Source organism: Cryptotermes secundus, unplaced genomic scaffold (genome assembly GCF_002891405.2).
Source record: "Cryptotermes secundus unplaced genomic scaffold, Csec_1.0 scaffold31, whole genome shotgun sequence".
Lineage (NCBI taxonomy): Eukaryota > Metazoa > Arthropoda > Insecta > Blattodea > Kalotermitidae > Cryptotermes > Cryptotermes secundus.
Genome location: NW_019743147.1, coordinates 2,528,070 through 2,555,691, shown reverse-complemented (window position 1 = coordinate 2,555,691; position 27,622 = coordinate 2,528,070). Strand labels below are relative to the sequence as shown.

Genomic DNA, 27,622 nt, shown 5'->3' with positions numbered 1-27,622 from the left:
TTCAATTCAAAGGCTCCAAACCACCTCCCAACCCCCTTACTCCTATTTCCCCTTGTGGAGAATATAGTGCAAGCTCGCTCAAATCGGATTAAGGGATGGCTGGCAGTAGGGGATGAATTTCATACGAGAGGGCGTTCAGTCAGTGCAGCTAATTCCCATAAGACTGCCTAAAACCTGTACTGTGCCCGCTACTCGTGTTCGCATATCACGTCACAACCCCCGTAAGGAGACCATCCAGGACCATACAGTCAACGAAACTTGTATCGCGGCTGTGCTATCTGGCCAGCATGGCAAGTCCCTTTAAAATGTGACGACATTTAGATATCTGAGAATGGGACTTATCGGGACAAACTTATATTGATTAGTGAAATACAGAACAGGGTGAATTCGGGAAACATTTTCTATCATTCAGTTTTTGTATTCTACATAAAAACCGTAGGAGCACGCGGTAGCGTAGGTGATTGAGGCACTGTGCTACAAGTCGGAAGGTCACGGGTTCAATTCCAGATGAGACGATTGGATTTTTCAGTTGGCCTAATCCTTCCAGCCGCACTATAGCCCTAAGGTCGACTTAGCCTCTAACAGAAATGGGTACCAGAAATCTTCCTGGGGGGTAAAGGATGGCCGGGGCGTAAGGCTGACAACCTCACCGCCATCTGTGGGCCGATTGTCTGCAAAATGTGGGGAGCCTCGACGTCTCACAAACCTATGGGCCTCCACGGTTTGTTACAGGGATAGCTTTACCTTTTGTATACATAAAAAAACCTTAAGAGAATACAAGATGTAGGCTGAAAATGGAATTCACCAAATTCCGAATGATGACGTAATGGTCTACGTCACTTACTGACGATGACGCACCTTTGTTCCCATTGCAGATGGAGTGGGTGTTAGATACGCCATGTTGTTCTTTAGTTGTTTCGTTGCGGATATGGTTTCTTAATGTAGATTCAGCACCCAGCAGTTTCCTTGAGAAATCCTATCTGCCGTGCCCCCATGTCTTTCCGTCTTATTAGCCTAGTGCATGCGCGAGATATACATAACTCATGGTCGAAATGATAAACGTGTCCTTACCTGAGGACGGAAACAGATCCAGTTTCCGAAACGTTGTGTTTTTTTTTCTTAGTTATTTAGAATCCGGACGCTGGACAAAGTCCGAAAACCCAGTATCCACCATCGTCAGAACCACGAAGTATCTAAAATGTATTTCCACCATGGAACAATATCAAGATTTAAAATTACATCCTTTTTCCCCCCACTTTTTCAAATTTACCACTGCACTACACGTTTCGGCCTAGTCAATCATCATCAGGTGATTTGATATAAGGAGAAACTTTTGTGCCCTCCGCGCTACTGCGATCCGTGTTTTCGTGTTTACAGTGTTTCTAAATGAAGTCAATTTAGTTCCTCCTTCTGTGCTACATACGTTGCCCTTTTTTGTATGTCTGTTGCCTATCGAGTGTGCAGTGTGATGTTGTCAACGCACACAGGGCGCTGTGGGGAACTTTAAACGACGAATACCAACTGCGACAGGGCGCCGTGATGACAACTCTTGTGTCCAATTAACTTTTTCTGAGAAATACTGAAGGGAAACAGATATATAGCAAGGGATGATAGCATGTCTCGCAGTGGATTTTTATTTCTGTTTCTCTGTCTGCAGGTTCCAGTTCGACGCCCGAATTCTACAGTCTCCAGCAACACCCGCATAACCCAGCAACTGGAGTCGGGCTAGTTGCCGGGGCTGCATTTCCCACGGTACCACCCCCAGCACCTCCTCCAGGCTTCCTCCCACCGCTTCTAGGGTACCCACCCGCACCACCCCACCATCCAGTCTCTTCCTCAGACCCTCTCATACCTAACGACAAACTTCTGTCGCAGCCCGGGGCCAAACATGGGCCAGCGTTCGCTTTGGCCACTTCGGTATCCACGGAATTTGCCCCAGCCACACTCAGCCTCGCCATTCCTACCCCACCAACCCCTAAATTGTCACCTCCTCCCAGAAAATCGCCGAGTCCCACCCAAAACGCGAGGATGAGCAGTGATGACGCCAGTGATACTGGAGAAGACACGGTGGATGTGGTGAGATCGGCCTTCCAGCAAGTGCGGCCCCAAGGAGGAGGGCCCGAGAGGCGGAGAAGCCCGGAACCGCGGCCGGCTACTCTTCTGACGACGTCGTGTTCTAACACCTCCGCGACGCCCACGCCGATACAGAGCCACAAGGCTGTCTGGAGACCGTACTAGCGAGCAGTCACTCTCCGTCTAACGCATGCCTTCTGTGGTGACCGCAATTTATATGTGACGCCGCGTACTTTGGTAAATGGATACAAATGTTTCTGAGGAAGGTGCTGCCTCCATCTTCAGGGAAGACAGGATTTCGGTCTTTAACCAAATGTCGTCATGATAGCATAGAGCAGGGTGAGAGAGGAATGAAATGAGGAACTCAAAAAGTCGATCAGAGAACATAAAGAGAAGAGAATGTTTGGGAGATGCGCGTATAGATGGGAGGATACTAATAAATTAATCTTAAAGAAATAAGATGTGAATGCATGGGTTGGATTAAGCTGGCTTGAGATAGAGACCAGTAATGAACAACTATGAAAACGGTAATGAAACTTAAGCTTCCTTGACTAGCTAAGATACTCTCAGCTCTTCAAGAACAACTGTGCTCCATGTAATTTACATTTCTTTTCCTCCGTTTCCATGAAAACATATAATTTGCAGTGGCAAAGTATAATAAATTGTTGACTTTAATTGTCAAGAAATTACAACATAGTTCATTTTCACTTCTGTTATGAACAGGGCCCGGATTTTGATGACATGTCATCTTTTTTTTCTTTATATCCTACGCAGTGCTCTTAAATATATAAATCTCGGATATGAGCTGCTGGTTACAGAAATTTACGTAAATTTTATAGGTATTTTTTTTACATTTTTAGGTTTAAGGTCATTTGTTCACTTTTTGGGGTAATTTTTTGGTAGATTTTTGGACTTTTAAGGGTATTTCTTGTCATTTTTGTCCATTTTAGGGAATTTTTCTTCATATGTTTTCTGAAATGTGAATAACATGGGAGCGAAGTGTTCTTTCTTTTCTCCTTTAGGTCATTTTTCTGGATTTTTTCGGTCATTTTATAGGTCATTTTTTAAATATTTTCAGTCATCAAAATCCGGACCCTGGTTATGAAATACTGAAGTTGCCCAGAGGAAAAGTGACTACTGTTTCTCAACGAGATATCTCATTCGTGGAACTAAAAATGTTAATTAAAGTACTATCTTATTTTGCCACGCACGCAGTATAGCATATGGGCTGATGTGCTCGGGGCGGTACATCAGCGCGAACTGGTGCATGACGTAATAAGGAAATGATACACTCAAGATGCACCTTCCGAAGCTACTGACGAGATTCCGATGAGAAGCTCGGGTTACTTAATATCTGAACAATTAATTCTTTCTTAATATGGATGAAGTTAACTGTGATATTTCAAAAGAAATTATGAATATGTAAAGTATATAAAGATAAATTTACCGCCTCTGTGATCTAGTGGTCAGAGTTCCTGGCTACAGATCCAGAGGTCCGGGGTTCGATTACCGGGGTCTGGAACGGGGTCCACTCAGCCTCGTGAGGATAATTGAGGAGCTATTTCAAGAAAATAGTGGCTCCGGTCTAGAAAACCTAGATTAACGGCCGTGGGGACCCGTTGCGCTGACCACGCGACACCCTCTATCCGCAAACGTTGGCACTAATTTCACCGACAAACGTCGGTCGCTCGGTCGGTATAGTTCGCTTGCGGACTACAGGCCACTGAGTTTTTATAAAGATAAATTTAATTTAACATGGAAATGAATAAGCAGCTCGAAGATCAAAGTCCTCCTGAATTCACGAACAGTCATAAATGACACCCGACTTAAGCTTCAAAATAAACTTACAGAATGAGACCTGAAATATTTCCTTGCGAGCCATTCATGTTTTGTCGTTGTCTTCTCTATTGTAACTGACTGATTGCTAAGTTTCTGCTGGCCCTCAACAGCAGAGTGATTTTTGGTTCTGAGTCCCATGAGACTCATGACCATATTTCACTATCTGACGAATCTGGGATCCTTCAGACTCTGGCTCCTTTATTCCATCTGGTACATGTCGTCACGTGGGTGTCGTACCGCGCAGAAAACATAAAAGTGAACTTAAGATATATCGTCCTCTCAAACACTAATGAGAATACGGGAATTGTTTTGGAGCATAAATATTATACATCTCTGTTGACCTATGAATATAAGACTGGATGTTAAACCAGTAGATTCATACGCTTAGTCTTGGATTATAATGCCGTGCAGTCTGGCAGGCGGGTATAAACTTTTCAGAGGAATACACTGCCTGAACTGATGACGGAAGCAATATATTCTTCCGAAATATTGGTACATACCTAACAGACTAATCGGCGTCATAAGCCAAAGGATTAAAACATAAAATTGTGTATCTCCTTTAAATGCCATATTCTGATGATAATAACACCGATTAATCGATCATACTTGTCAATCATTGACTGCTCAATTTATTTTGAATCTTAAAATGATTTATGCCTCATTTGTTAATGTCTTAGGATCGCTAATGTTGTTAATATACTCCATCTGCTGCAGGAACGAATGTGCGTCATTGTCTATCAGTGACATAGACCATTACGTCATTAATATTGGACTCTGTTTCAAAAATGTTTCTGATGTTTACACTCCAGTGGAAAATTCGAACGCAAACACGAAGGTTCTCAGAGAGAAAGGATAGGGTGGTATGGACTGGATTGATCTGGCTCAGGATAGGAAATAGTGGAGGGCTCTTGCGAACACGTTAATGAATTTTTGGGTGTCATAAAATATTGGAAATTTCTTGAATAGCTATGCAATTGGCAGCTTCATAAGAAGGACTCAGCTCCATATAGTTAGTTATAAGCTAGCCTACACCTTACGTGACGTGCACTGGTTGGCAGAGCAGATGGACCCGGTATAGACGGCTGTACAAATAGTGAATCCAGTGTTGCTTCTGAAGGGGCCATATAATGCCCAGTTCGAAATTATACAAAATTATGCCTATCTGTAATAAAGAACTCAACATTTGGATGTGATACAGAGCCCGAACAAGTAATAACTGCATTAATACGGAAATATTTTTATGGCACTTAAGAAAAGCACTAATAAGAAAATAACTTTTAAATAAATATTCGTTAGATGAAAAGTCTGTACTTAATTAACCCATTCAGGAAGCAGAAAACATTTGAATTTATTTATATGCGATTCGGTAGAAGGAGTGATATGTCTAGTGACTACTATAATTAGAATCAAGTGTTATAATAAAAAAAAAATTTAAAGTGTATATAAACAAATCTGAAACAAAACTGAATATTCAGTTCAAATGAAGGCTAACAGTGACTATTACCTATTTCAGTGTAATACCTGGAATGCTTCTGCCAAGTTTTACTATAGATAATAGGGTGAAGAAGATAATGAGGCCTGAACGAAAGTGACTTATTATCTCATACAGGGAAAAAGTGATATAAGAAAGCTTGGTAGAACAGTAAATGAAAAGAAAGACATCATTCTGGTGAACAACACTACAGAAATCATGTCCTTGATCAAACTCTTATTACTACGTTCGTCATATCTGATAACATTTCACGTGATGTGTTCAGTTCCGCACGACTCCACTTGTTCCAACTTCTTGTGGTGCACAGAATCTGCGATTCCCCTCTTGTTCAGACAATCAACACCGATGTGAAACGTGTCTCAACACTAACAATGAGCATGTGACACTGCATGGTGTGTTCAAACTGCTGTGTTATTGTGTTAGCAAATGTTGGAAAATCTTGGTAAGGAGAGAAATATATATGGAAAGATTAATTTGGGGGGAAACCCATAAAAATATTAACACAATATTTTTATCTTGATACTGGACTCAAGTGTCCATATAAATTTACAAAATTTGTCCAAATTAGTGTGAAAAATTTTATGGGATCTGTAACAATGTAACAGGCATTATAAGATTTGAGGTTTTCGCAGCTGTTACATAAAGAAAGCCGTCTTCTGTTCCTCTGAAACGTCGGTTCGCACAAGATCTACACGGCGCAACGTCACAGAAGACATCATTCTTTATGTAACAGGCTTTCACAGCGTCCGGATGAGATGTATCTTATTCAGGTTTCCTTCCTGACAAATTCTTTGCATTTAAACCAACGGGTAGTACCTCTCTATTATGGATTAATTATGTGTATAGGCCACATAAATATGTTCCTGCTTCTCGTTTTCTGGAAGTGTCTGTCCCCGTAGAAAAATATACCCGAATCGGAGGTTCATTTCGCAGACATAAGATTCATCATTGTAATCAACAAGTTAGCACTTAGTCTAAGTCGCACATCCACACGTCAATTTCACTTATGGACGATTTTAATGCTATTCTAGGCCTTTCGGTTTCTTCATATAAGTAAATATTGCACTGAAATCGCGAGCCCCTGCGTAAGAATTCCGATCCTTCAAATGAGAGCTCGAGAGGACGGTAGGACAGAATATCCAGTTGTACGAAACAGAAAAGTTAACAATATGAAGTTGTTCTTATGCTTATCTAATTAAGCATTACGCTATGAAGGCGTATGGAGTAGTGGATATATAAATCCACATTTTCTTAACTTCGTCATTATTTTGAGATGAGCGGTCAGCTTTAACCTCGGAAAGAGCCGGTGATATTCACTGGATAGTAAGGCTGGGTGGGCCCCAGAACCGGTCTAGACGACGTGGAGAAACGAAAATTCTTGCCCTTACCGGGCCTCGATCTCCGACTCCTCGCTTGTCTAGCCCGTGGCCCATCGCTGTACCGACTGAGCTATTGCGGCTCATCTAATTCTCATGCAATTTTATATTCAGTGGCTGAGCAGTCGCGTTAGTCCGGTTAACATATTGAAAAAATGAAATAAAATTGTAGCTAAGTGATACTTCATAAACTGCCGGGAAAATGGCATTGTCTGCCATCCCTAGCGAGCCAATCACAGATGTTGTTAGCCAGTTCCTTGAGGCTTCCGCTAGCCGTTTGTGAGCGCAGGAGGAATTGGAAGGGATACGACATAACAGAGGCCTCGGGGAGGACAAAGCGCATGATCTTCCGAGCTGTCACGTTAACCACGTGAGGAATGTCAAGGCATTTCACTTGTTTCCGTACTCACAGAGGTTCAAAAAGCTTTTAAAAAATCACGCTCCGCTACTGCCTTCCTCAACATGATGCCATAAAATTATGCATATACCAATGGTTCACAGGAATTTACTCTATCTTTGGTAAAAAATAAAAAAAGACAATTTGTTGAGTACGACCTACTCAAAAATCTATTACACAAAATTAATTATAGAATTTCAAAATAGCCTAACTAAATCACTCAGCACTAGACACATATATTTTTATTTCTAAAAAATAAATGTATATATATATATAAATGGCCTAGACAATTCCCATATGCGCGCATATGAAGAGAATCGTTGTACAGGTTACTCCATCTGTTATCCAGTAAGTAAACTGTTTCGACTTACATCTATGCCAATGTCAACGCTTCCCGTGTGGGAGACTGAACCGTGTAAGATTAGTCCTCCACTCCTGTATTTCTCTCCTGCCAATGAATTTTTAACATGGACGATTTTAAAACTTATTCTTACCTAATGGTATTGTAGGTTATGCTGTAAATTTTGTATATTAGCTCCGGTGATATCTCCAGTGCAAGTCTGTACTATAGTCAGTGGTGATAATTATGATAAATTAGCTTGTATATTGTATATAGTCCGAACTCCTAAACTTGGTATGAATAAAATTCTAATGTAATTATAAGATCAACAATCACTTATTGTATGGATAATATATAAAAGTATTAAAAACAAATTTACAAATGTTAATGGCTTTTTTAATTAATATTTATTCATCAACCCTAATTTGTAACTCTGAAAATGAAGAAGTAATCGTATTCATTAAATTCGTCTACAGTCACTCCATCATGTAACTCCATGACTTTAGTCTGCAAGTTAACTATACAGACCGAGCGACCGCAGCTTGTCGACGAAGCTAGTGCCAACTTTAACGGATAGAGGGTGTCGTGTGGTCAGCGCAACGAATTCCCACGGCAGTTAATTTCGGTTTTCTAGACCGGAGCCGTTACTTTTCCATTCAAGTAGCTCCTCAATTATCCTCACGAGGCTGAGTGCACCCCGTTCCAGGGTCACAACTTCTCAGAAACTGTGGTAGCGCCTGGGAATCGAACCATGGACCTCTGGATCTGTAGCCAGGAACTTTGACCACTAGACCACAGAGGCAGTCCCATCGTGTGACAGTATATATTTGTATTAATTGGTTATTTAATAATGATGTATCAATCGAGACAATACACATTGGAATAATGGGACGATTTGGAAGAAAGCGGTTGTGGCCTATTCGAGATACATTCCCCGTATTTGCCTCGAGAGACAAACAAAAACCACAAATACGTAGAAACACCCTCTCATATCATTCGAGGCTGAACAGCTTCTGCCGTAGACGCAGCGTCGGTGAACGATCTCTTCAGGATAAAGACAGTGAATTGGTGGTCTGGGTGAGATGGAATTGCATATTGTTGTCTTGTAAGTTATGACACCGTGCAGTCTGGTATGTGGTAACCAACTCTTCGGAAAACCTAACGGAAGCAGTGTTTTCCTCCGAAACTTTCGTAATCACCTACCATGCCGCTGTCAACAGAGAAAAATCGGTAATGATGACTTACATTCTGGAGATAGCCGCTTCGAGTGTCGTTCGAGACTTCGACTATCCTGAGGTTATTCGTCGTTTTACTCAGGCCAGTGCGCAAATGCCGGGTCATGACCTCAAAATTAACAGCGGTCGCTTCCTTCCACATCCTTAATTTTTTATTCATTAGTAATCTGACCATTTGACGCTATACATTATGAGCTCATGTCAGAATGGTTAAAACCGTAAAGTTAAAAAAGGTAAAGATGTCCCTGTAACAAGCCGTGGAGGCCCGTAGGATTGTGAGACGTCGAGGCTCCCACATTTTCTCGATAATCAGCTCACAGATGGCGGTGATGTCAGCCTTACACTCCGGCCACCCTATACACCCAGAAAGATTCCGGGTACTCATTTGTGTCAACCAACTACGCTGCCTCATGCACCCTCGTTAAAACCAGAAGGAAATTAAAGAGAAAATTTGTCCGTATGGTTAATTAAGCACCCCGCCACGATGACATATGGTGGAATGCAGATATAGGTTCACGATTCTTGACCTCGGCACTAGCTGTAGGTGAGAGGTCAGCTTCATGGCCCGGCAGCTTTACCCCGGTTAAGCCTCCGGTAACCAATGGATGGACCCCAGATGCGGTCTGGATGCTGTGAAGTAGAAAAACATATCTTGCGCCTATGGTAAGGGAAAGTAATTCACGTGCTTAACTAATTAAGTACTACGCCATGGAGGCGTATGGGGCAGTGAATGTATAGATCCACATTTTCTTGACCTCAGTATTAGTTGGAGGTGAGTGGTCAGCTTCACGGCCCGGTCGCTTTACCCCCGGGAAAGAGCTCCCGGTACTCATTGGATAGGAGGTTGAGTGGGCCCAGGAGCCGGTCTGGACGACGTGAAGAAGAGAAACATCTCTTGCGCTTAACTAATTAAGCACTATGGCATGAAGGCGTATGGGGGATTGGACGTATAGTTCCACATTTTCTTGACCTTGGCACTAGTCTGAGTACAATAGAGAAATCACAACAGCAGTCTTCACCCTACTGGAATCTAAAATCTCACACAGACTATCCTAGGATTGAACCCGGCTCTAAATACCTTTCAGAATAAGAAATCAAGTTATAGTACGTAGCAATGGACAGGAGAGTAACCATAGCAAGGAAAGAAACGACCATTCGCTTGTGTATAACTTGCAGCGGCTTCATCCATCCACTGTACTCGTACACATACTCTGTATTTGCCCCCCGCAGCTTACGGCTGCACATGCCCCTTCATTTAGAGCAAAGGGGCGAGAGAGCGAGCCGTTTCTCTGTCCCTCTTTTACAAAAAAAAAAAATATGTATATGTATACCTATATAAAAAAGGTAGTGGGTAACGCAGCTTCATTGCGACTGCGCGAGACAAAGGACTCAACGTGGCGTGAAATACGATGAAATGTGACGCTCCCTTGGAGTGGTGAACAAGCCTGGACTCTGCACTTCCACGCCACTGGACGAACCTTCATTCTAACGAGACTGCATTACCTTAGCACCAATTCGCAGTCTGCGACTATCAAATAGGACTACTGAATTACCTCGCTTGGACCTTACGCATGGTTGGTTACATGAGATCTCTGCTTTAAGCGAGATTGTAGATAGCACAAGGATGGCTTTAATTTGTTCCCTATACCGTGTCTTTCTAAAGAAGAGGTCGACTGAAGAATTGTAGACGGATATTAGAGACTAGCATAAAGCCTGGCAGAAATTAAAAAAAAAAATATAAGTATGAGAGAAGAAAGGTGACGCCCTGTAGCTAACTCAAACGCACTCTAGAATCCTTAACTCTGCTAGTGGACTGCGCATTCTGTTGAGAACGGTCATAATCTGATATCAAACATTCTTTTAATTTCTTAAAAGGCGGCCATATCTATAGTAGGATATTAAACAGGACATCACGGTCAGTATTGCGACTGGAGACGGGCTGGACGGCAGAGGGGCCGGAGTTCAAGTTCTGGTAGGGGCAAGATTTATATCTTCTCCACGTCGCCCAGACCGGTTCTGGGGCCCGCCCGGCCTCCTATCCAATGGGTACTGGGGGCTCTTTCTCGGGGAATAAAGCGGCCAGGACGCGAAGCCGACCACTCCAGCTAGTGTCGAGGTCAAAATAAATCGCTCTATACAGCCAGTTCCCCTTACGCCCTCGTGGAATAGTGCTTAACATAGGGACAACTTCTACTAAACATATAATACTGTCACGTGTATTAGTGAATAATAACGCGGGTTCTTGATTGGACGAACGTGTTTATTTACTCCTGATACCACAAGTAATTACACTTAATTATTGCGCTATCACGATTTACACACTTTCCAGTCCACTTCACACGCACTAGGATTCTCAGTTCCCATTAGTCGTCTCCTAGCAACGGATATCAACACAGAAATTAGCACTTCAAATCACTATAAAGTCCTCTTTCTATTTCGTCTTCAATCACTCTGGAACCTCGGAACTAAAAAAATCTTCTAGACTCACTCCTCCAGCTTACGACTGGCTCCTAACTGCCATGAGCGAATTCTGTTACTCTCATTTATATAGGCGCGGAACGGACATGGACTAACAGTAAACACATCACGTGATCGCTATCCAACCAGTCTATTGGCGCGTCGGTCGGATCTAAAGAAAACACAGCTTCATCTATTGTTGCGTGTTGGACTTTTTTTACAGAGCTGCTGTCTGGCAACGCGTTGATCAAATCCGTTAACGATATCAATATACACTAACCAGTCGAAACATCGGTGGGCTCTGCCGAAGCACAGGATGTTCCAACACATAAGCCTGTACTGTTTTATTCGTTAGTGGGTACGTCAGTGAGAATATATTACAGTTACTGCCGTTTAGATGCGAGAAACGTGACACAACGAGAGAATATCGGGCACTAACTGGCCGCTTTATCTACTGTCACGGAGCTGGACATTAATTAGCTGTGCTTGGGTTGCAATATATCCACCGTGTATTGCTTACAAATAGCAGCCGTCAAACGCATCTAATGGAGATGGCGTTAATGCAATCGTTCAGTCATGCTGCCGGGGAGAGTAGTAATAAAACTTGTAAATAATAAAAATAACACCGTGGTGTATAGAGGAGCCGGAATAACTCAGTCAGTATAGAGACTAAGCTATGGGCTGAATTACCGAGGAGTCGGGTTTCGATTCCAGGTAGTGGCAAGAAATTTTACTTCACCATAACGTCCAGACAGGCTCCGGGACCCAGACAGCCTCTTGTAAAATTGACACTGGTGAAGCTGACCACTCAACTCCATCTAGTGCCGAAGTTAAGAATGGTGGAGCTATACTTCCAAAATCCCATGTTTTCATGACGCGGTGCTTAAGTAACTTTGCATTTGTTACGTTGTACATAGATTGAGAGGGGGGCACGTGGTGACGTAGTTGGTTGAGGCACTATGCTACAAGCCGGAAGTTCGCGGGTTCGATTCCCAATGAGGTTATTGGGATTTTCAATTGACCTAACATTTCCAGCCGCACTATGGCCCTGAGGTCAACTCAGCCTCTAACAAAAATGAGAATCAGGAAAATTCCGAGGGGTGAAGGGCGGCCGGAGCGTAAGGCTGACTTCACAGCCATCTGTGAGTCGATTGTCTAGAGAAAATGTGGGAGCCTCGACGTCTCACAACTCTATGGACCTCCATGGCCTCTTACAGGGATGGCTTTATCTTTACCTTTACATACACGTTGACTGAGAGCCCTGAGCACACTATGCCTGGCAGGAGAATGGACAAAGTAGCACGTCAGAAGATTCCAAGTGCTTACTTTGCATAAAGTCTTATTGTGATAACGAAGCCAACGTGAATAAATTGGATGGGACATGAGGCACGCATGTTGAGACGAGAAATGCAATTAATAATTTAGTCTGAAAATCTCACGTCACGATACTATTTAGGGTAATATATATGGGATAATATTAAAACGGATTTTAAGGCTGTCGAAATTGAGGCTACTGATGGGATTATTTTGTCTTGGGATATGATAGAATGGGAGGCATTGTGAAAAGAGTAATGGATACCACTGGACATGGTTTTGATTTAACTCCATACACCTATCATTCACACAATTTATATCCTCAAGATCGAGCTTCATACTGTCCTACCTTTTACTTCTTGCACATTCAATGGGTTGTTTTCCAAAGAGGTTTCCCCATCGTAATTCTATGTGCAACACTTTGCTCCTCCCATCAGCCAGATATCCACCAATCGGAGCCCCATAATTTCGATATTCTGAAACTGCTAGGTGACCTGCATAATTGGGTCTCATTTTTAATCCCCGTTACAGGTCGTAAAACACATTACGTCATAACGTGGCGTAACACAGGAAAGCCTATGTCCTAAGTTCCGCCGGTAAGCATGAAACCAGGTAAGTTAATACAGGTTACCTGATGTATGTGACAAGAACATGACCCGACATTCCCCATGGGGATGGTGATGTATTTCATACAAACTCTCGACCCCAGAATTTATCCCCTTCGACCAGGAGGCCGTGTCGTGGCAGAAGGAATCATACGAAATGAATAAGCCAATCACAAAACTCTTTACTGCTCTGTACGGATGGTATGTATAAAGAAAAGCATGCGACCGACCGGAGCCCATGCATACTTCAGAACACAGGAGGTTATAGCAGAGTCGCACAACGGGGTTCGCAGCTTGTGTTACGCAACCCCTAGCTAACACGAAATTTACTTATTTAATACTTTCCTCTGCGTTCCTCTACTAAATTTTATCTCCTACATGGCACATGCCTATCCTTCTTTTTTATTTGTCCTTTATTTTGACTCTCGTAAATCATTCTTCCTTTCTTACAGACACCAAGCATGTGTTTCGCCACGTATACTATCTTCTGCTTTACTTTCTAGAAACCTTACTATAGATCCTTGTCCGATTAATTCTAATTAAGTGCACCAACTACTCCAACCTTCTCGTTAATGCTGGGATTTTGTGTTATTCCCTCAGTTGTTAGTTTTTTTTTTATTTCTAGTGGAGTGGGACTAAGTCCCTTGTAGTGCTGCCACTTCTGGCCTATTGTACCAGCCCCAGATGATACGTGAGGGTGATTGTGGAGCATTGGTGGAATGAAGATTGGCAGGGGAAACCGAAGTACTCGGAGAAAAACTGCCCCAGCGCCACTTTGTCCACCACAAATCCCACTTGACCATACCCGGGATCGAACCCGGGAAGCCAGCGACTAACCGCTTGAACTATGGTGGGGCCTCAGTTAGTTACTTCTCATTCTTCAGACTCCTTGCTCAAACATTAATAAGAACGTTATATACCATGAAATATTCTCTGACGATCAGCAGTGTCAATGTGCAGCTGTGGTGTTCGAGATACTGTTTCTACCTCCATTATACGAAACGACGGATATCAACTCCATATTGACAAGGTGATGGCCCAAGAAGATTTAATTATATGAGGGACATTCAGTAAATATGCCACAGATGGAAGTAAAACAACTGTAATGGACGTCAATAAGTTTTCCACCTGTATCACTAGGTAGCAGCACAGTCCAGTTTCATGAGAGTCTAGGTAGCAGATCTGTATACGAATGTTCAGAGGCTGATTTTAGTAGTCAAAATGGCTACCGTGCTTTAGGAGCACGCTATCGAAGAGCAGCGGTTTCTTTTTGTGAGCAAGTGAACTAAATGCAAGGAATATTCGTAAGGAAAAGTTTACGGTTGGAAGTATTTGTCGCTTAAAGCGTTTCACAACTGGGTCGAGGAAGGGGCTGAGACAACAGTCAAAAGACTTCTACGTGACCGACTTCGACTCCCTGGTAAAGCGATCGGACGGGTGTATCAGTGTTGGTGAAGGATATGTCGAGAAATAAATATTTTTTTCTCCAAATTCAAAAATCACATGTTTTACGTTTTATATTCATTTGTGGCCTATTTACTGACTATCCCTCGTATACTGGGGCCATAAAAGCCTCAAACCCTAATGCAACATCACGTGAGTATTTAATAATTAATGATAGAAGCAATTCAGTCGTTTGATAATTTCCTTTTATAAAGTGGCAATGCCACTTAAGAGGACCTGGAAGTTTTAGAACATGACGTAATTAGGACATGAAGGTAACTGATTCAGGAGCCTGAATGAACGTAGTGGACCCAAATTTGACGATTATGAATTTAACGGGGCAACAAATGCAAATGACTGGGCTAACTTCAAATATAGGAACAAAAGAAACAGATTCCGTGGCCTGTAGCCCGCAAGCAAAGTATACCGACCGAGCGACCGCCGCTTGTCGGCGAAGTTAGTGCAAACTTTTGAGGATGGAGGGTGTCACGTAGTCAGCAGAACGAATCCCCATGGCCGTTAATCTCAGGTTTCTAGACCGGACCCGCTATTTCCTCGAAACAGCTCCTCAATTATCCTCACGAGGCTGAGAGGACCCCGTTCCAGACCCACTACTTCTCAGAAAATCTGGTAGCGCCGGGAATCGAAACCGGGACCTCTGGATCTGTAGGCAGGAACTCTGACCGCCACTCTACAGAGACGGTCAAAAAAAAGAAAAAACACGGAACAATTTTAAGTTTTGTTTATTTAATTGAGTTAAATTTTACTTCGATCTCAGGGTTTTAATTTTTGCATGTTTCTAGTTCCTCGTCGCCCACAAATTTCATGTTAAATAACTGCAAACCTTGACAGACGTCAATCAACGTGGTATTGTCAATAAATTGCGTTACATGCGAGTTGAAAACTTTTATTTTCTCACAAGACGTTGCTAGAAGAGAGTGAAGAGTCAGATATCGAGGCTATGTTCAAAATTTTCCAAATGAAAGTCCATTAACACACGTTCAGCAATATTTGTAACACAGCGACCAACCTCTCGCGCCACAAAATGTTGCATCGCCCCACATGGGGCCCATATAACCAACCGTAACATATCTACTTTCCAAAATAACGTATACTATACATATCAAGATCACACTACCGAATTTTTTGTTCACCAAACCACTCAAATCATGGAATTCCACGAGAAAACTGCACCAGTTACACAAGCTCCAGCTGTCGCTTGTAATTAACTTATTTCTACGCGGTATATTTACACGTAAATTTCGCATGGTATTACCGAAGATATAGGCTCTTCCCACAAATGTAACTTGCTGCAGGAAGATTGAACGTTTCCGCCGATAAGGTCAAATCTGGGGGGGGGGGGGGTGGAAGAGGTGGAATTAAGAGCAAAATATATTTCCAAATAACAATGAAAATGCTACTCACCCAGCAGGTTCGGGGCGGAACTCCACAACGAGAAGAAAAATTTCCTTTCCCTCACTTTAAATCTGAAAAAAAAAATAAAGCCACTTGTGAGAATGTAGATCACATTTTTCTGGGTTTTGATAATTTACATTCCTGTAAATGCACATGACTGTAACGGGGAAACAGCCGCCTCATTATTCAGCATAGAAATGAGAAGGGTTAAGACGGGACGGGCTATATGGGAAGTGTGGCATGTCTGAAGCCAAGGAGAAACAAATTTGTAAGATCAGTCACGTGTGAGAGGGGAATTTGAGCACTGTCCTGGCCTGACGGAATGGAGGGAAGGCTCCTATGGGGCCCGTACAAGACACGACCCTTAACAGGCCTTCTACTAACGAGGGGAATTTGAGCACTGTCCTGTCCTGACGGAATGGAGGGAAGGCTCCTACTGGGGCCCGTACAAGATACGACCCTTAACAGGCCTTCTACTAACGAAGGCCCTTTATGGGGCTAATCAGATCCCTTTTAGAGCTAATGCATAGGAGAGCCAAGAGAGTGTGTGTACTTTCGTTAAGAGAGGCATTTCTCCAGTCCTTCAAGATATGAAGGCAGACGCCATTTTCTGCACTCGTGTTTTCATGTTCCCACATACACAAGAAGCAGAAGAAGATAGTAAGTATTTCCTCTTTATTTGACCCTTTTATACAGTGGAATTGCAGAGGGCCTTCCAAAATAGGAGTCTCAGTAAGAGAATTTTCTGTTTCCACCGGCTGAAGGGGACTCTACCTCCTGTTTCTCTCATTGGCCAGGCTACTACTGATCCACGCAGGCCTCCCAATATGCCCCATCCATGTTCACTTTAACTCTGTAGATGGAAGCAGGAGGTTCCTCCGAAAATTTGATATCCACTTCCAAATAACAAGGTGTCAAACACAGAAGACTAAGTGAATTATGAATTGGGAATAATGCAGAAGAAGAGAGTCGTGGCCTACTTAGAAGAGCTATCCTGGCATTTGCCTCAAGAAAGTGAGGACAATCGGGGAAATGTTAAAATGTTTGGTATCCCAGCACGTCCCAAGTATAGGTAAGAAGCATTACCGTCTATGGGAACTTGTTCGGTTAAACTGAATTCTACCACCACCACTAATAATAATAATAATAATAATAATAACAATAATAATTAAGTAACAGGAAGACGACCATTCACCTCAATCTGCTGAGAAGAATACGTGGAACTACAACTTTACTCCACCTTACATCTTCATGGCGCGATGCTTAAAGATAGGGAAACATTGTCAGTAGTTTAATATAAGCTATTATTAATGTAAAGTAAAGTTTCCCCGGTGCTTAATTAAGCAACACGCCATGAAGACGTATCCGGCATTGGTGAAACATCTCCACGTACTTTTGTCCGTCAGACCAGATGTACTCATGGTCGGTATGTTTGTTAATGGGTTTAAATTGGGATCAACTGTGTTGATTAATCAGGGCTATTAATACAAAAATTTCATTCATTCATCTATGGCTCTACAGCCTTTCGTTGGGCCCTGACCTCGTCTTCAGTTTCGTAATCTTTTTTACACAGAGGGTAGGACTCTTTGGACGAGTGATCAGCCCGTCGCAAGGCCGCTACCTACATACAGAATAAACGCACACACAAATATTAATTCTTTTGAGCTGGATTCAAACCCACGATCGAAGCGTTTGAAACAGGGAAACAGTTCATGCCTTAGACCGCGCGGCCACCGTGATCGGCAATGCAAAGATTAGAACCCAAAAATAATAGAAAAGTGTCCTTCTTTACAAGGTATCAGGCATGCAGCTATTCAAGAAATTCCCCGCCCCTTTTAGTTTAAATTGAATTTTGGAAACAGGACTCCCTCCATATTACATGTATATTTTATTAATTAGGTGGCCTAGCTTCGATTAGAATACAACAGAGACCTGAGCACGAAGTTAGGTTCACATTTACTGTCCACAGAATGCGCAGTTCATTTGGTCGAGTCCACTGACTGAGGTAAGGATTGCAGAGAATATACACATCCTTAGTTACAGTGCGTCAACCTCCTTCCCTTCCACAATGCACCTGCAAATACTGCTCTACTACAGTGATTCTAAATGATTTTCACATTGCTTTCTTTTGAACAGACGCCATTTTGAGGTATGACGTCATAGTTTCACCACTACATCAATGAGGCAAGTACAGCATAGAAAATCAAACTCTTTGAGTTACCCTCTCATATTCTGTCAGCAGTTTTATTTTGCTACTTGCAGTTTGAAAATTATAAGCGACAGAAACCCCGACAATAATTTGGAATCATATTGCATTTCTTACAAACTTGCTTTGAGGGGGCAGGCGGTAGCGCAGTTGGTTGAGAAACTATGCTCCAAGCCGGAAGGTCACGTTTTCAAATCCCGATGAGGTCATTTGGTTTTTCAATTTACCTAATCCTTCCAGTCGCACTAGGGACCTGCGGTCGACTAAGCAATGAGTACCAGGAAGTTTACTGGGGGTAAAGGGCGGCTGGTGGGTGCATAGGGCTGACAAGCTCAACGCCATCTGTGAGCAGATTGTCTAGAAAATGTGGGAGCCTCGACGTCTCACAATCATATGGGCCTTCAGGGCCTGTTATAGGAACAGCTTTACCTTTACCTTGCCTATCGAGAGGTAACTTGACACGACATGGTTAAAAAAATTATAGAAGATAGATCGACTAAAATTGAAAAGATATTCAGTTGTAATTCATCTCTGAAGATAATATATTCTTCTGGAAAGTTAATAATATCACCTACCGAACTACAACAAATTTACCCAGAAGATCACAATATCAATCACGAAATTGTTATTATGTATTCCGTTTGAAATTTAAAAATACAAAAGTTCAGGGGGGGGGGGCTGAAAGAAATGGCCATGAATTATGAATATGAGACTCTTCTTGTTGCTATATGACGATATACGAACACCCTGGAACAGAGAACTGAGCTCACATACCTAAACACCCTGAAGCTTCCTCCTCGAATATAATTTAAAGAGAAAACAGTAAAACTATCCCTGTAACAGGGCATAGAGGCCCACAGGTTTGTGAGGCGTCCAGGTTCCCACATTTTCTAGAAAATCGGCACGAGTGATCCAGTGAGGTTGTCAGCCGGCCGCCCTTTGACCCCAGGAAGATTCCTGGTACTCATTTCTGTTAGAAGCTGAGTCGATCCCAGGGCCATAGTGCGGCTGGAATAATTAGGTCAATTGAAATATCTAATGGCTTCATCGGGTTTTGAAAACGTGACCTTCCGGCTTACAGCATAGTGCCTCAACCAACTATACTACCGCGTGACCCTCCTCAAACATAATTCAGAAATTGAATAAACTAGATATTCAACGATTTCTTAACATGTTATCAAGCACAAAGGTTCATTGCCGCCTTTGGTTCCTGTGCTGAGCATGGTTAATCCAGTCCCACCATACTAAGATGATGAAAAAGAGAGGTGATTGGTCAGATTCAATCCCCGGCCTCTTTATACCCAGGGATGCATCGCGTGGTACATACTGAATAGGGGGATGGGTGAGTGGCGGTCTGGATGCCGTGTAGAAAAGTATCTCTTACTCCTGCCAGGAAATGAACCCCTGTCCTCTGCCATCCAACCTGAGACGAGTTGCCATACCGAATGGCCTAGCCCAACACGCTGAGACCATATACCTATATTATGCCTATTTTTATTCGCTACCGGAGCAACGTGTGTTAAATGAACCCATAATGGAGAGATCGAACTTGTTCCTCAGTTTGTGAATTGCACCATGACACACCTAACATAATGTGACACTTGATGAGGAACCTGAATTGCGCACACAGCTATACAGCAGTGAAGGTCGCTGTGCAGAATTTGATCATTTCCCGGTAACAAACTTGTTACAGCTAATCTTGCTCCGTTTTCTATACTCCCTGGCATAAAAACACAGAAATATTTATATAGTCAACCAGTAACCCTGCAGGACGTCACCGTCTAGTGGGAAACTCTTCGTTTTCGTTGTTCTCCACAGTCACTCCCATCAATTTCGAAGAAGATACCCTCAAATTGGACCAAATCCGTTTTCATTCCTTTGCAATTCATAATTCACTGATCATTCGATGCTCGTTAAATCTCTGTTAAAGAATCACAAATAAAAATGCAGGCCTTAAAATATTGGAAGGAAATAATATTGGCTTGAAATCCACCCCCATAAAGGTGTACAGTGGGCGTGGAGGAAACATTCGGGCATTCCTCAATTTTCATTTGGAAGGTCTGTACGAGAAATCTGTGCCCCCTTCATTAAGCAAAATTCCACTATCTGCGATCCGCCTCTTGTTCACGCCCGGTTGCTTTACAATCAGCATCTCATACGGAAATTCGCCTAATCCATTCTATCCTTCAAAATTTTTCATTTTTTAAGAATGCCCGTCTTCTGGGCTGTGACACCGTGTAGATCTTGTGTACACCGATGTTTCGGAGGAGCGTATCGCCTCCATCTTCAGTGTAGAAAAATCCGCGGGCGAGAAACCAGCTTGAGCAAGTGGCTGCTCATTTTCAACATTTTCAAATGGACTAATTATATAAACACAGAAAGATACTGTTATCCGATATACAAGCATCCGAAACTCTCATCTAACCAATAAAATGTTTCAGATATAAAATTTAACGTTCTTATAATATTATTCAAAACAAATTTTACATGCGCACACGTTCAAGCGGTAGTTCTCCTAACGGCCAATAGCAGCGTTACCAGTCGTCCTCCCTCAAGCAGGTGCCATTACCATAAATGTTAGTTGGAATTGTGATAGCTCTGAAGGAATCCTAAGAAGACTCCCACACAAGAACTGAAGTGAGAATATGTCGTTTTCATTTTGTACCGGATTTCTGTAGGGGATATTTTTTCATTTCCCCAAGCAGCCGACAGATTAATGTAACCAGCAAACCTATGCATTTGTTCATTTACATAATTCTTTCAATTTCTCTCCCACGTCTTCACAACTGAATCTGAATAGGACGGAGGATTTAATTCATAACGTCCGAAGTGGAAATAATTTCGTGACCATATGCGTATTTTTTTGTGTAACCGTGTGCATTCAGCCGAGAGGCTTCAAGTTACATGAGTCACGCCATTTCTTTCCATTCTTCTCGTCCTACACCCTCATCTAACCACCTCGATTTTTCATTAACTAATTAATAATTTGTAAGGTAATGAGCTATTATTCTAAGAGGACGTGGAAGCCCATAGGATTCTGAGACATTGAGGCTTTCACGTCTTCTCTAGACAATTGGGTCACGGATGGCGGTGAGGTTGCCAACCTTACGCGCCGGCCACCATTTACCCTCAGGAAGATTCTTGGTACTCGTTTCTGTTAGAGGCTGAATCTACCCCAGGGCCATAGTGCGGTTTGAAGGATTAGGTCAACTGAAAAATCAAATGGCTTCATGGGGAACCAAACCCATGACCTTCCAGCTTGTAGCATAGTACCTCAGCCAATTCTGCTACCGCGTGCACAAATAATTTGTACCTCACATAATTTTAACGTCTTTACTTTCTAACAACATGTCAGCCGCCATCTTTATCTATATTTTCACAACCTTGTCCTTAATCTCGAATTAACTGAAATCGTATTGTCTCGTAACTACAAAACTCAACCAAGAAATAAATGCATACAAGAAGCCCGATATTTATTTCTATCCAAACAGTGTGTTTCACTAAAGAATGACGACTTTTTACACCCTTAATCTGAGCGCAGTACCTGGAATGTGAGTTGGCACTTCAGCCCGGTGCCTGAATTATGTTTTGGACTGTTAACTCACAAGCAAGGCAGAGGGTAGCTGGACTAATAGCCCGAGCGCGTGGCGCCGCCAAGTGGACGACACGATAAGCATCTCCATTATTGATATCTGCACAGTGTTGCAGCTGTCACAGGCGCAGTGATTAATGGCGGGTTGATATAACTGACGCTACACATTACATCGCATTCCTAATTGCGCCTGCCTCCGTCTCCAAGGGAAAACGAGTCAAGGTAAAGCCATGAATATTACATCTTTCACTTGTCATCCATTTGTGAACGTATCGATGCGTTAATCCGGTCACTGCTTTGTATCTAGTACATCCTCTATTTTTGCCGCCGGGCCAAGATAAGGTTAGATGATCGGTTATTTAACGACGTTGATTCTGTAGAGGGGGTTATTTTCTACATCAGATGTAAACAGATGTAATTAAACACAATTTCAGTTTCTAATTGATATTTCCACATCTCCATCTCAAATGTCAACTAAGAGTAATAACAATCCTCTTCTTCCTTTTCTTCTTCTCTTTCTTCTTATTCTTCTTCCCTTTCTCCTTCCTCTTCTTCTCCCTCTTCTCCTGCCTCTTATTCTTCTCCTTCTCCTACCTCTTTTTCCTTTTCTCCTTCCTCTTCTTCTTCTTCTTCTACCTCTTCTCTTTCTTCCTTTCCTCCTCCTTCTTCTACCTCTTCTCTTTCTTCCTTTCCTCCTCCTTCTTCTTCTTATTCTTTTCTTTCTTTCCTCCTCCTTCTTCTTCTTCTTCCCCTTTTCCTTTTCCTTCTTCTTCTCATTTTTCCTCGTCTTCTCCTCCTTCCTTCTTGTCTTCTGGGTTAGACAAATAATTTTCAAAATCCTCTTACATAATCTGGAAGCCAGATATCTCAGTCACAATAGTGATCAACTTACGGGCCGGCCAACAGAGAAATCGGAGTTTAATTTCACGTCGGCACAAAAGTTCTGTTTCTTCCTTACAGCTTGTTGAAGAGCTCTGGGGTCCACTCAACCTCCTGTCTACGTAAATGGTTATCGCGGAGTATTTCCCCGCAGATAAAGCGGCCGGGGCGTGAATATAACAATTTAACTCCGTCCTATCTCCAGGTAAAGAATGCCTGGAACTGCGCCTCAAATTCCCCTTTCAACTTCATGGAGTGGTGCTTAAATAAGTATAGCGACGATTTTTCCTTTAGACTACTTTTACTGCGTCTCCTTCGTCTTTCTCGTACTTTTTCGTGGCATCTTCCGTCTTCTGTCTTCACTCATTCCCGGTGAAGATCTTCCTGTATCTTCCTACGTGCTTAAACACCTCAGCTGAAAGACAAATTTTAGGTGTGCTACATTTCTTTATGCGTCTACTCATGCACATCCAAATACTCGTATGTGTGACGTGACTACTGAAAGCCGGAATAGTGGAGCCAAAGTCAGACGTCCGTTGTTGCGCAACGGATAGGCAATCAGGTTCCCGTTACAACGTACAGCAGCAAACTAGTCGTTACCAGGTAACAAGTTGTTAAACACACGGTTCGCGTGACAACCAACAGAGCAATTACTCAGCGGGCTGTTTTCTATGCGGGCCGCGAGACATTTATTAAAAGCGTTAAATTCGCTTAGTGGGGGGTGGAATCCAACTGGGTCCACTCGGCACGGCGGCCACTGATTGGCCTATTGTAGCCTGCCCCGGGTAATTATGATGATGGAAAATTTGGTGGAATGAAGATTGGCAGGGGAAACCGAAGTACTAGGATAAAACCGGCCCCAGCACCACTTTGTCCACCACAAATCCCACTTAACCAGGATCGAACCCGGGTCACCGCGGTGGGAAGCCAGCGACTAACCGCTTGAGTTATGGTGCAGCCTCTTAAAGGCGTTGGAATCTTGAATTCTAGGAAGTAGAAATTAAATAGTCAAGTGAAGCAGAGTCAGTCGTAGAACAATAAGCAGAAGGAAGAGGGGCCTCGGTGGTCAAGATTGATTGTAATTGTAAAGAAGTGCTAATAAATGCAATCATCCAATCTAGAACCCATTAGCATTAGTCATGCTAACCCCTTATACGTAACATATGAATACAATTTTATTATTAATGGCAGTTTACACTGACTTTCCTTTCTTAAATTACTTATTTAATTTACAGAAATTGTTACTGGTTTAAATTGCCAAATAAATTTCATTCTAAAGTGTGCCCAGAATATTTAGGAGTTTCCATCGTCATAATGAGATGGTGACGTCGATCATTATGTCATCGTTAGGAATCTGCTAGATTCCATTTTCAGCAAACAACAGGAACCAAAATCGCCGCACCGGAAATCTCGCTGAACACAGGATTTTCTTTCTTAATCTTGCCTATTCAAGGTATAAATGTCTTATCCTCAGAGGTGTTTTAGACATTCAATAAGATCTCGAATAAGTTACTGTGACATGACGCCCGAAAGCCGGAATAGTAAAGTTAGAATACACGTTCATTGCTACGCAACGACTAGGTAAACACATTCTCGCAAGTAACGAATACGCAAGCAACAATCGAGTAACCTCCGATGCTATTCAACGGTACTGTAAACAGGCCTTTCCAACAAAAGAGAACTTGTGGTTTCTGCGTGGTCCGTGCAAAGTGGTTATAAAGAAGATTCCAGTTGAGGCCGTTCACTGAAGAGTTAGTTGTGTTTCGAGACGCCAGGCTGCCAGGATATGAGCTTCGGAGCAGAGGAATTGAATTGCTTCGGCAGCTGCAGAATAATGGCAAGAAATGAATTAGGCGGTGCAAAGAAGGCTTCATGTCTGATTTTTAAGTGACAGTGAGATTGTTATGAAATCCGTTGCCAGGATACGACTAGTGAAGACTGAGAACCCTAGTGCGTGGGTGACGATGAATTGTAATGTGTGGAGATCAGCGATTTTGCTGTAATTGTCTGTAGTCTCGAATGGTGTGTATTAGGTGTCAACAAATCCAATCATCCAATCGAACCCCCGTCTATTGTGACGCACAACCCCTACACGTTACATTACGATATTTCCCAAATATAAAAGGCTACATTTTTTTTTTTATTTCCGAGAGAAATGGATTTGCCATTATGAAGGAACAAATGCAGCCCGGCTCCTCACATTAAAAATTAAACCTGGGAAGGATGAAATCACGGAGACCGGTTAAAGAAACCGTCTGAGTGAATGTTTGAAAAGTGCTGTCACCTTAGTGACAATAATGCTTAAAATGATTAAGAGAAAAGTATATAAACAATAGTTAGGAATGTTTCCCTCTGGAGTAAATATACAGAGTCCAATAAAGTGAAATATGTAAAGGTGAAAATGTTCTCTGTCTTAGCACCACGTCACGAAATTCTCTGTTATTTAGCATTAGCAATTTAGCATTTGGTATACATAGCTACCACTGCTTACAGGGCGTTAAACACAAGAACGTACTTCTATCGCACCACCTTAGCCTGCAATATGTATTTTCCATCAGCAAAGCCGCCAATCACAGTGACCAAGGGGTCTAAGGAATGAACTGTGTTCGCCCGCTCAGACATTGAAATCGTTGGTTCAACTCCCACTTGAGGCATGGATGTCTGTGTGCGCATTTATTCTGTGTTTGGTCTGTCCTACATTCAGGCAGCGGTCTTGCGACGGGCTGATCCCCCGTCCAAGGAGTCCTACAGACTGTATATAAGATCAATAAATTTCAAAAGCAGCCAAGGTCCAACAAAGGGCTGTAGAGCCATAAATGGATAGGTAGATCAGCAAAGCCCAGAACTCGTAAGGATATTTCTGGTTTTCTGGTGCTTTATCCGTCGCACGGATGAGAAAAATAAAAGCGAACCAAACAGAAGTCAGCAGTCAACGAGAATAATGTGGGTAGACCCGTAACGGACATTCCTGATTCATTAATGTTATCGTAAATTATCTATTGAAATTGAACAGAAAGTTCTATCAAGATCTGTTTACAGAGACAACAAGTGGTAAAGATCCATGGGTGGACAGAAAATTGGACTGTTTCCCTAACGCAAGTTAAGATAAGTTTCTTATGAGGAACCTCAAAGGAAGAAGAAGAGAAAATATTGAATGGGAAGAAGGAACAAAACAGGAAACACAGAAAAATAAGAAAGCAGAATGAAATAATATCAAAATTGAAGAGTTCTATCTCCTAGAATTATTATTTTATCGACGTTTCGAAGAAAATTATCTCTTCTATTTTAAGGTTGGAAAAAAAGGCCGCGTTAGTAAACAAGCAAACAACGTTAAGCTGAGAGTAGCTGTATTCAGTGGGCTCGAACAATGTGCTTTCTATCGCATCCTGTTAATCTGAAGATGGGAACAGAACCAGCTACAGAAACATTATGATTTTAATATGCTCAGAGGTGGAAGTCCAAAATAATAATTTATTAAACTATGCATCATACAATTACCAAAATGCTTTAAATTTCTTTCAAAATAAAAAAAAATTATACATGATGACGCTAATTGGAAAATTTAAGCCCTTTTGTACGTTCTATTCACGATCATAATTTCGAAAATTTTATAATTTATTGGGCACTCAGTATTCTATTCGCGACACTTTTAATAATTTTTAAATATTAACGTGATATAGGTACATTTAAAACAACATTTTCAAATATGTCAATATAGAGTTAAAATCTTCAATGGATAAATCTTGTTCATCAATGTTAGTTAATTCTGAAAGCGGCGTTTTAACACAAATCTGCAAAGCTTTGCATGATTATTAGCCGGCGGAAATTTCGTGCTTAGCATTCCTTGATGTAGTCAAAAATAACAGGAGTTCTCATTTTAAATTCTAATTCAACATCATGTTCTGAATTATTTCCATCGAGTTGAGTAAACGAACAAATGCTCCCAAAATGCATTAGTGTCCACGATAAAATATTGATCGCTGCAGAACTAAATTTTTCAAATCGAACATTTCAAAACCTGGTAAACAAATTATCTGCCTTCGATTCGTATCGAATATGTTCGAGTAATCTTCTGTACATTTCTTGCTATTCATTTCTTCCTCTAATTATAACTATATCAACAGAATTCATAATGCGTAATTTAACATTTTATAATCCAGTGATTACTGCGTGTAGCATCTGATTTACCACACTAAAACTCTGCGTTGTGCTCGCTGAGTGTATTTGTCTTTTCAATATGGTCCTCGCCATAATAGCGACTGTTTCTCTAAACAGTACTAATATATTGACCTTTGCAGCGGACACGTAATGTGTTTCCTGTGAAGTACGAACTGATTTTATATATTATTTAGGAGAAATTCATCGCATGGCTTTCAAAATTCCGTACGTACATGATTATATGTGTGTAACAAAATTATGCAGGCAACAAGCGGAAGTCATACAAAATCATGATAACGAAAATTTTCACAATATTGGACAAGGAGAAGTCCGACATAGAAAGTATAAGAGGCTTAAACTTGGCGGCGGTCAAGCATACGACCGTTCAAGTGACTAGACTGCCGTTGTAACAGAAGCTACTAGAAATAGGGCATAATCTGCTGTACTGAGCCTGGGCTAACAGTGGCCCTGTAAAATTCTTAACTTAATACACATTTATTAACATGTTTAACAAGTAAAATGTAAATATCCTTTACATTTTGACAAATGAATTACTAGTGCAGACAATGACTCTGACAAAAGACAAACCTGTCCTCTCGTCAGAGAGGGCGACCCATAACAAACAAGACCGAAACTGACAAACAGTAATAAATATCTGGCCATAAGCCCCAGATTGGGATCGACACCAAAACTGACTGACTGACTGACTGACTGACTGACTGACTGACTCCTCATGGAAATGTGGGTTTGATGTGGCTCAGGTTACAGTCGGTCTTTTTGTGACGTTAATGAAGCTTCGG

At 42.0% G+C, this 27,622-nt stretch overlaps 2 protein-coding genes across 2 annotated transcripts in view; one reads left to right on the top strand and one right to left on the bottom strand.

The window, feature by feature from the left end:
- Positions 1-2,853, top strand: part of LOC111873716 (segmentation protein Runt) — a 78,138-nt gene extending 75,285 nt beyond the window's left edge. The window contains exon 4 of the mRNA XM_023868650.2: positions 1,658-2,853. Coding sequence (XP_023724418.1) covers positions 1,658-2,238 — 581 coding nt within the window. The 3' untranslated portion in view covers positions 2,239-2,853. The remainder of the gene's footprint in view (positions 1-1,657) is intronic.
- Positions 1-27,622, bottom strand: part of LOC111873710 (runt-related transcription factor 3) — a 641,992-nt gene that overhangs the window by 355,615 nt on the left and 258,755 nt on the right. The window contains exon 3 of the mRNA XM_033755183.1: positions 15,997-16,058. The gene's annotated coding sequence lies outside the window, so the exon portion shown is untranslated. The remainder of the gene's footprint in view (positions 1-15,996; positions 16,059-27,622) is intronic.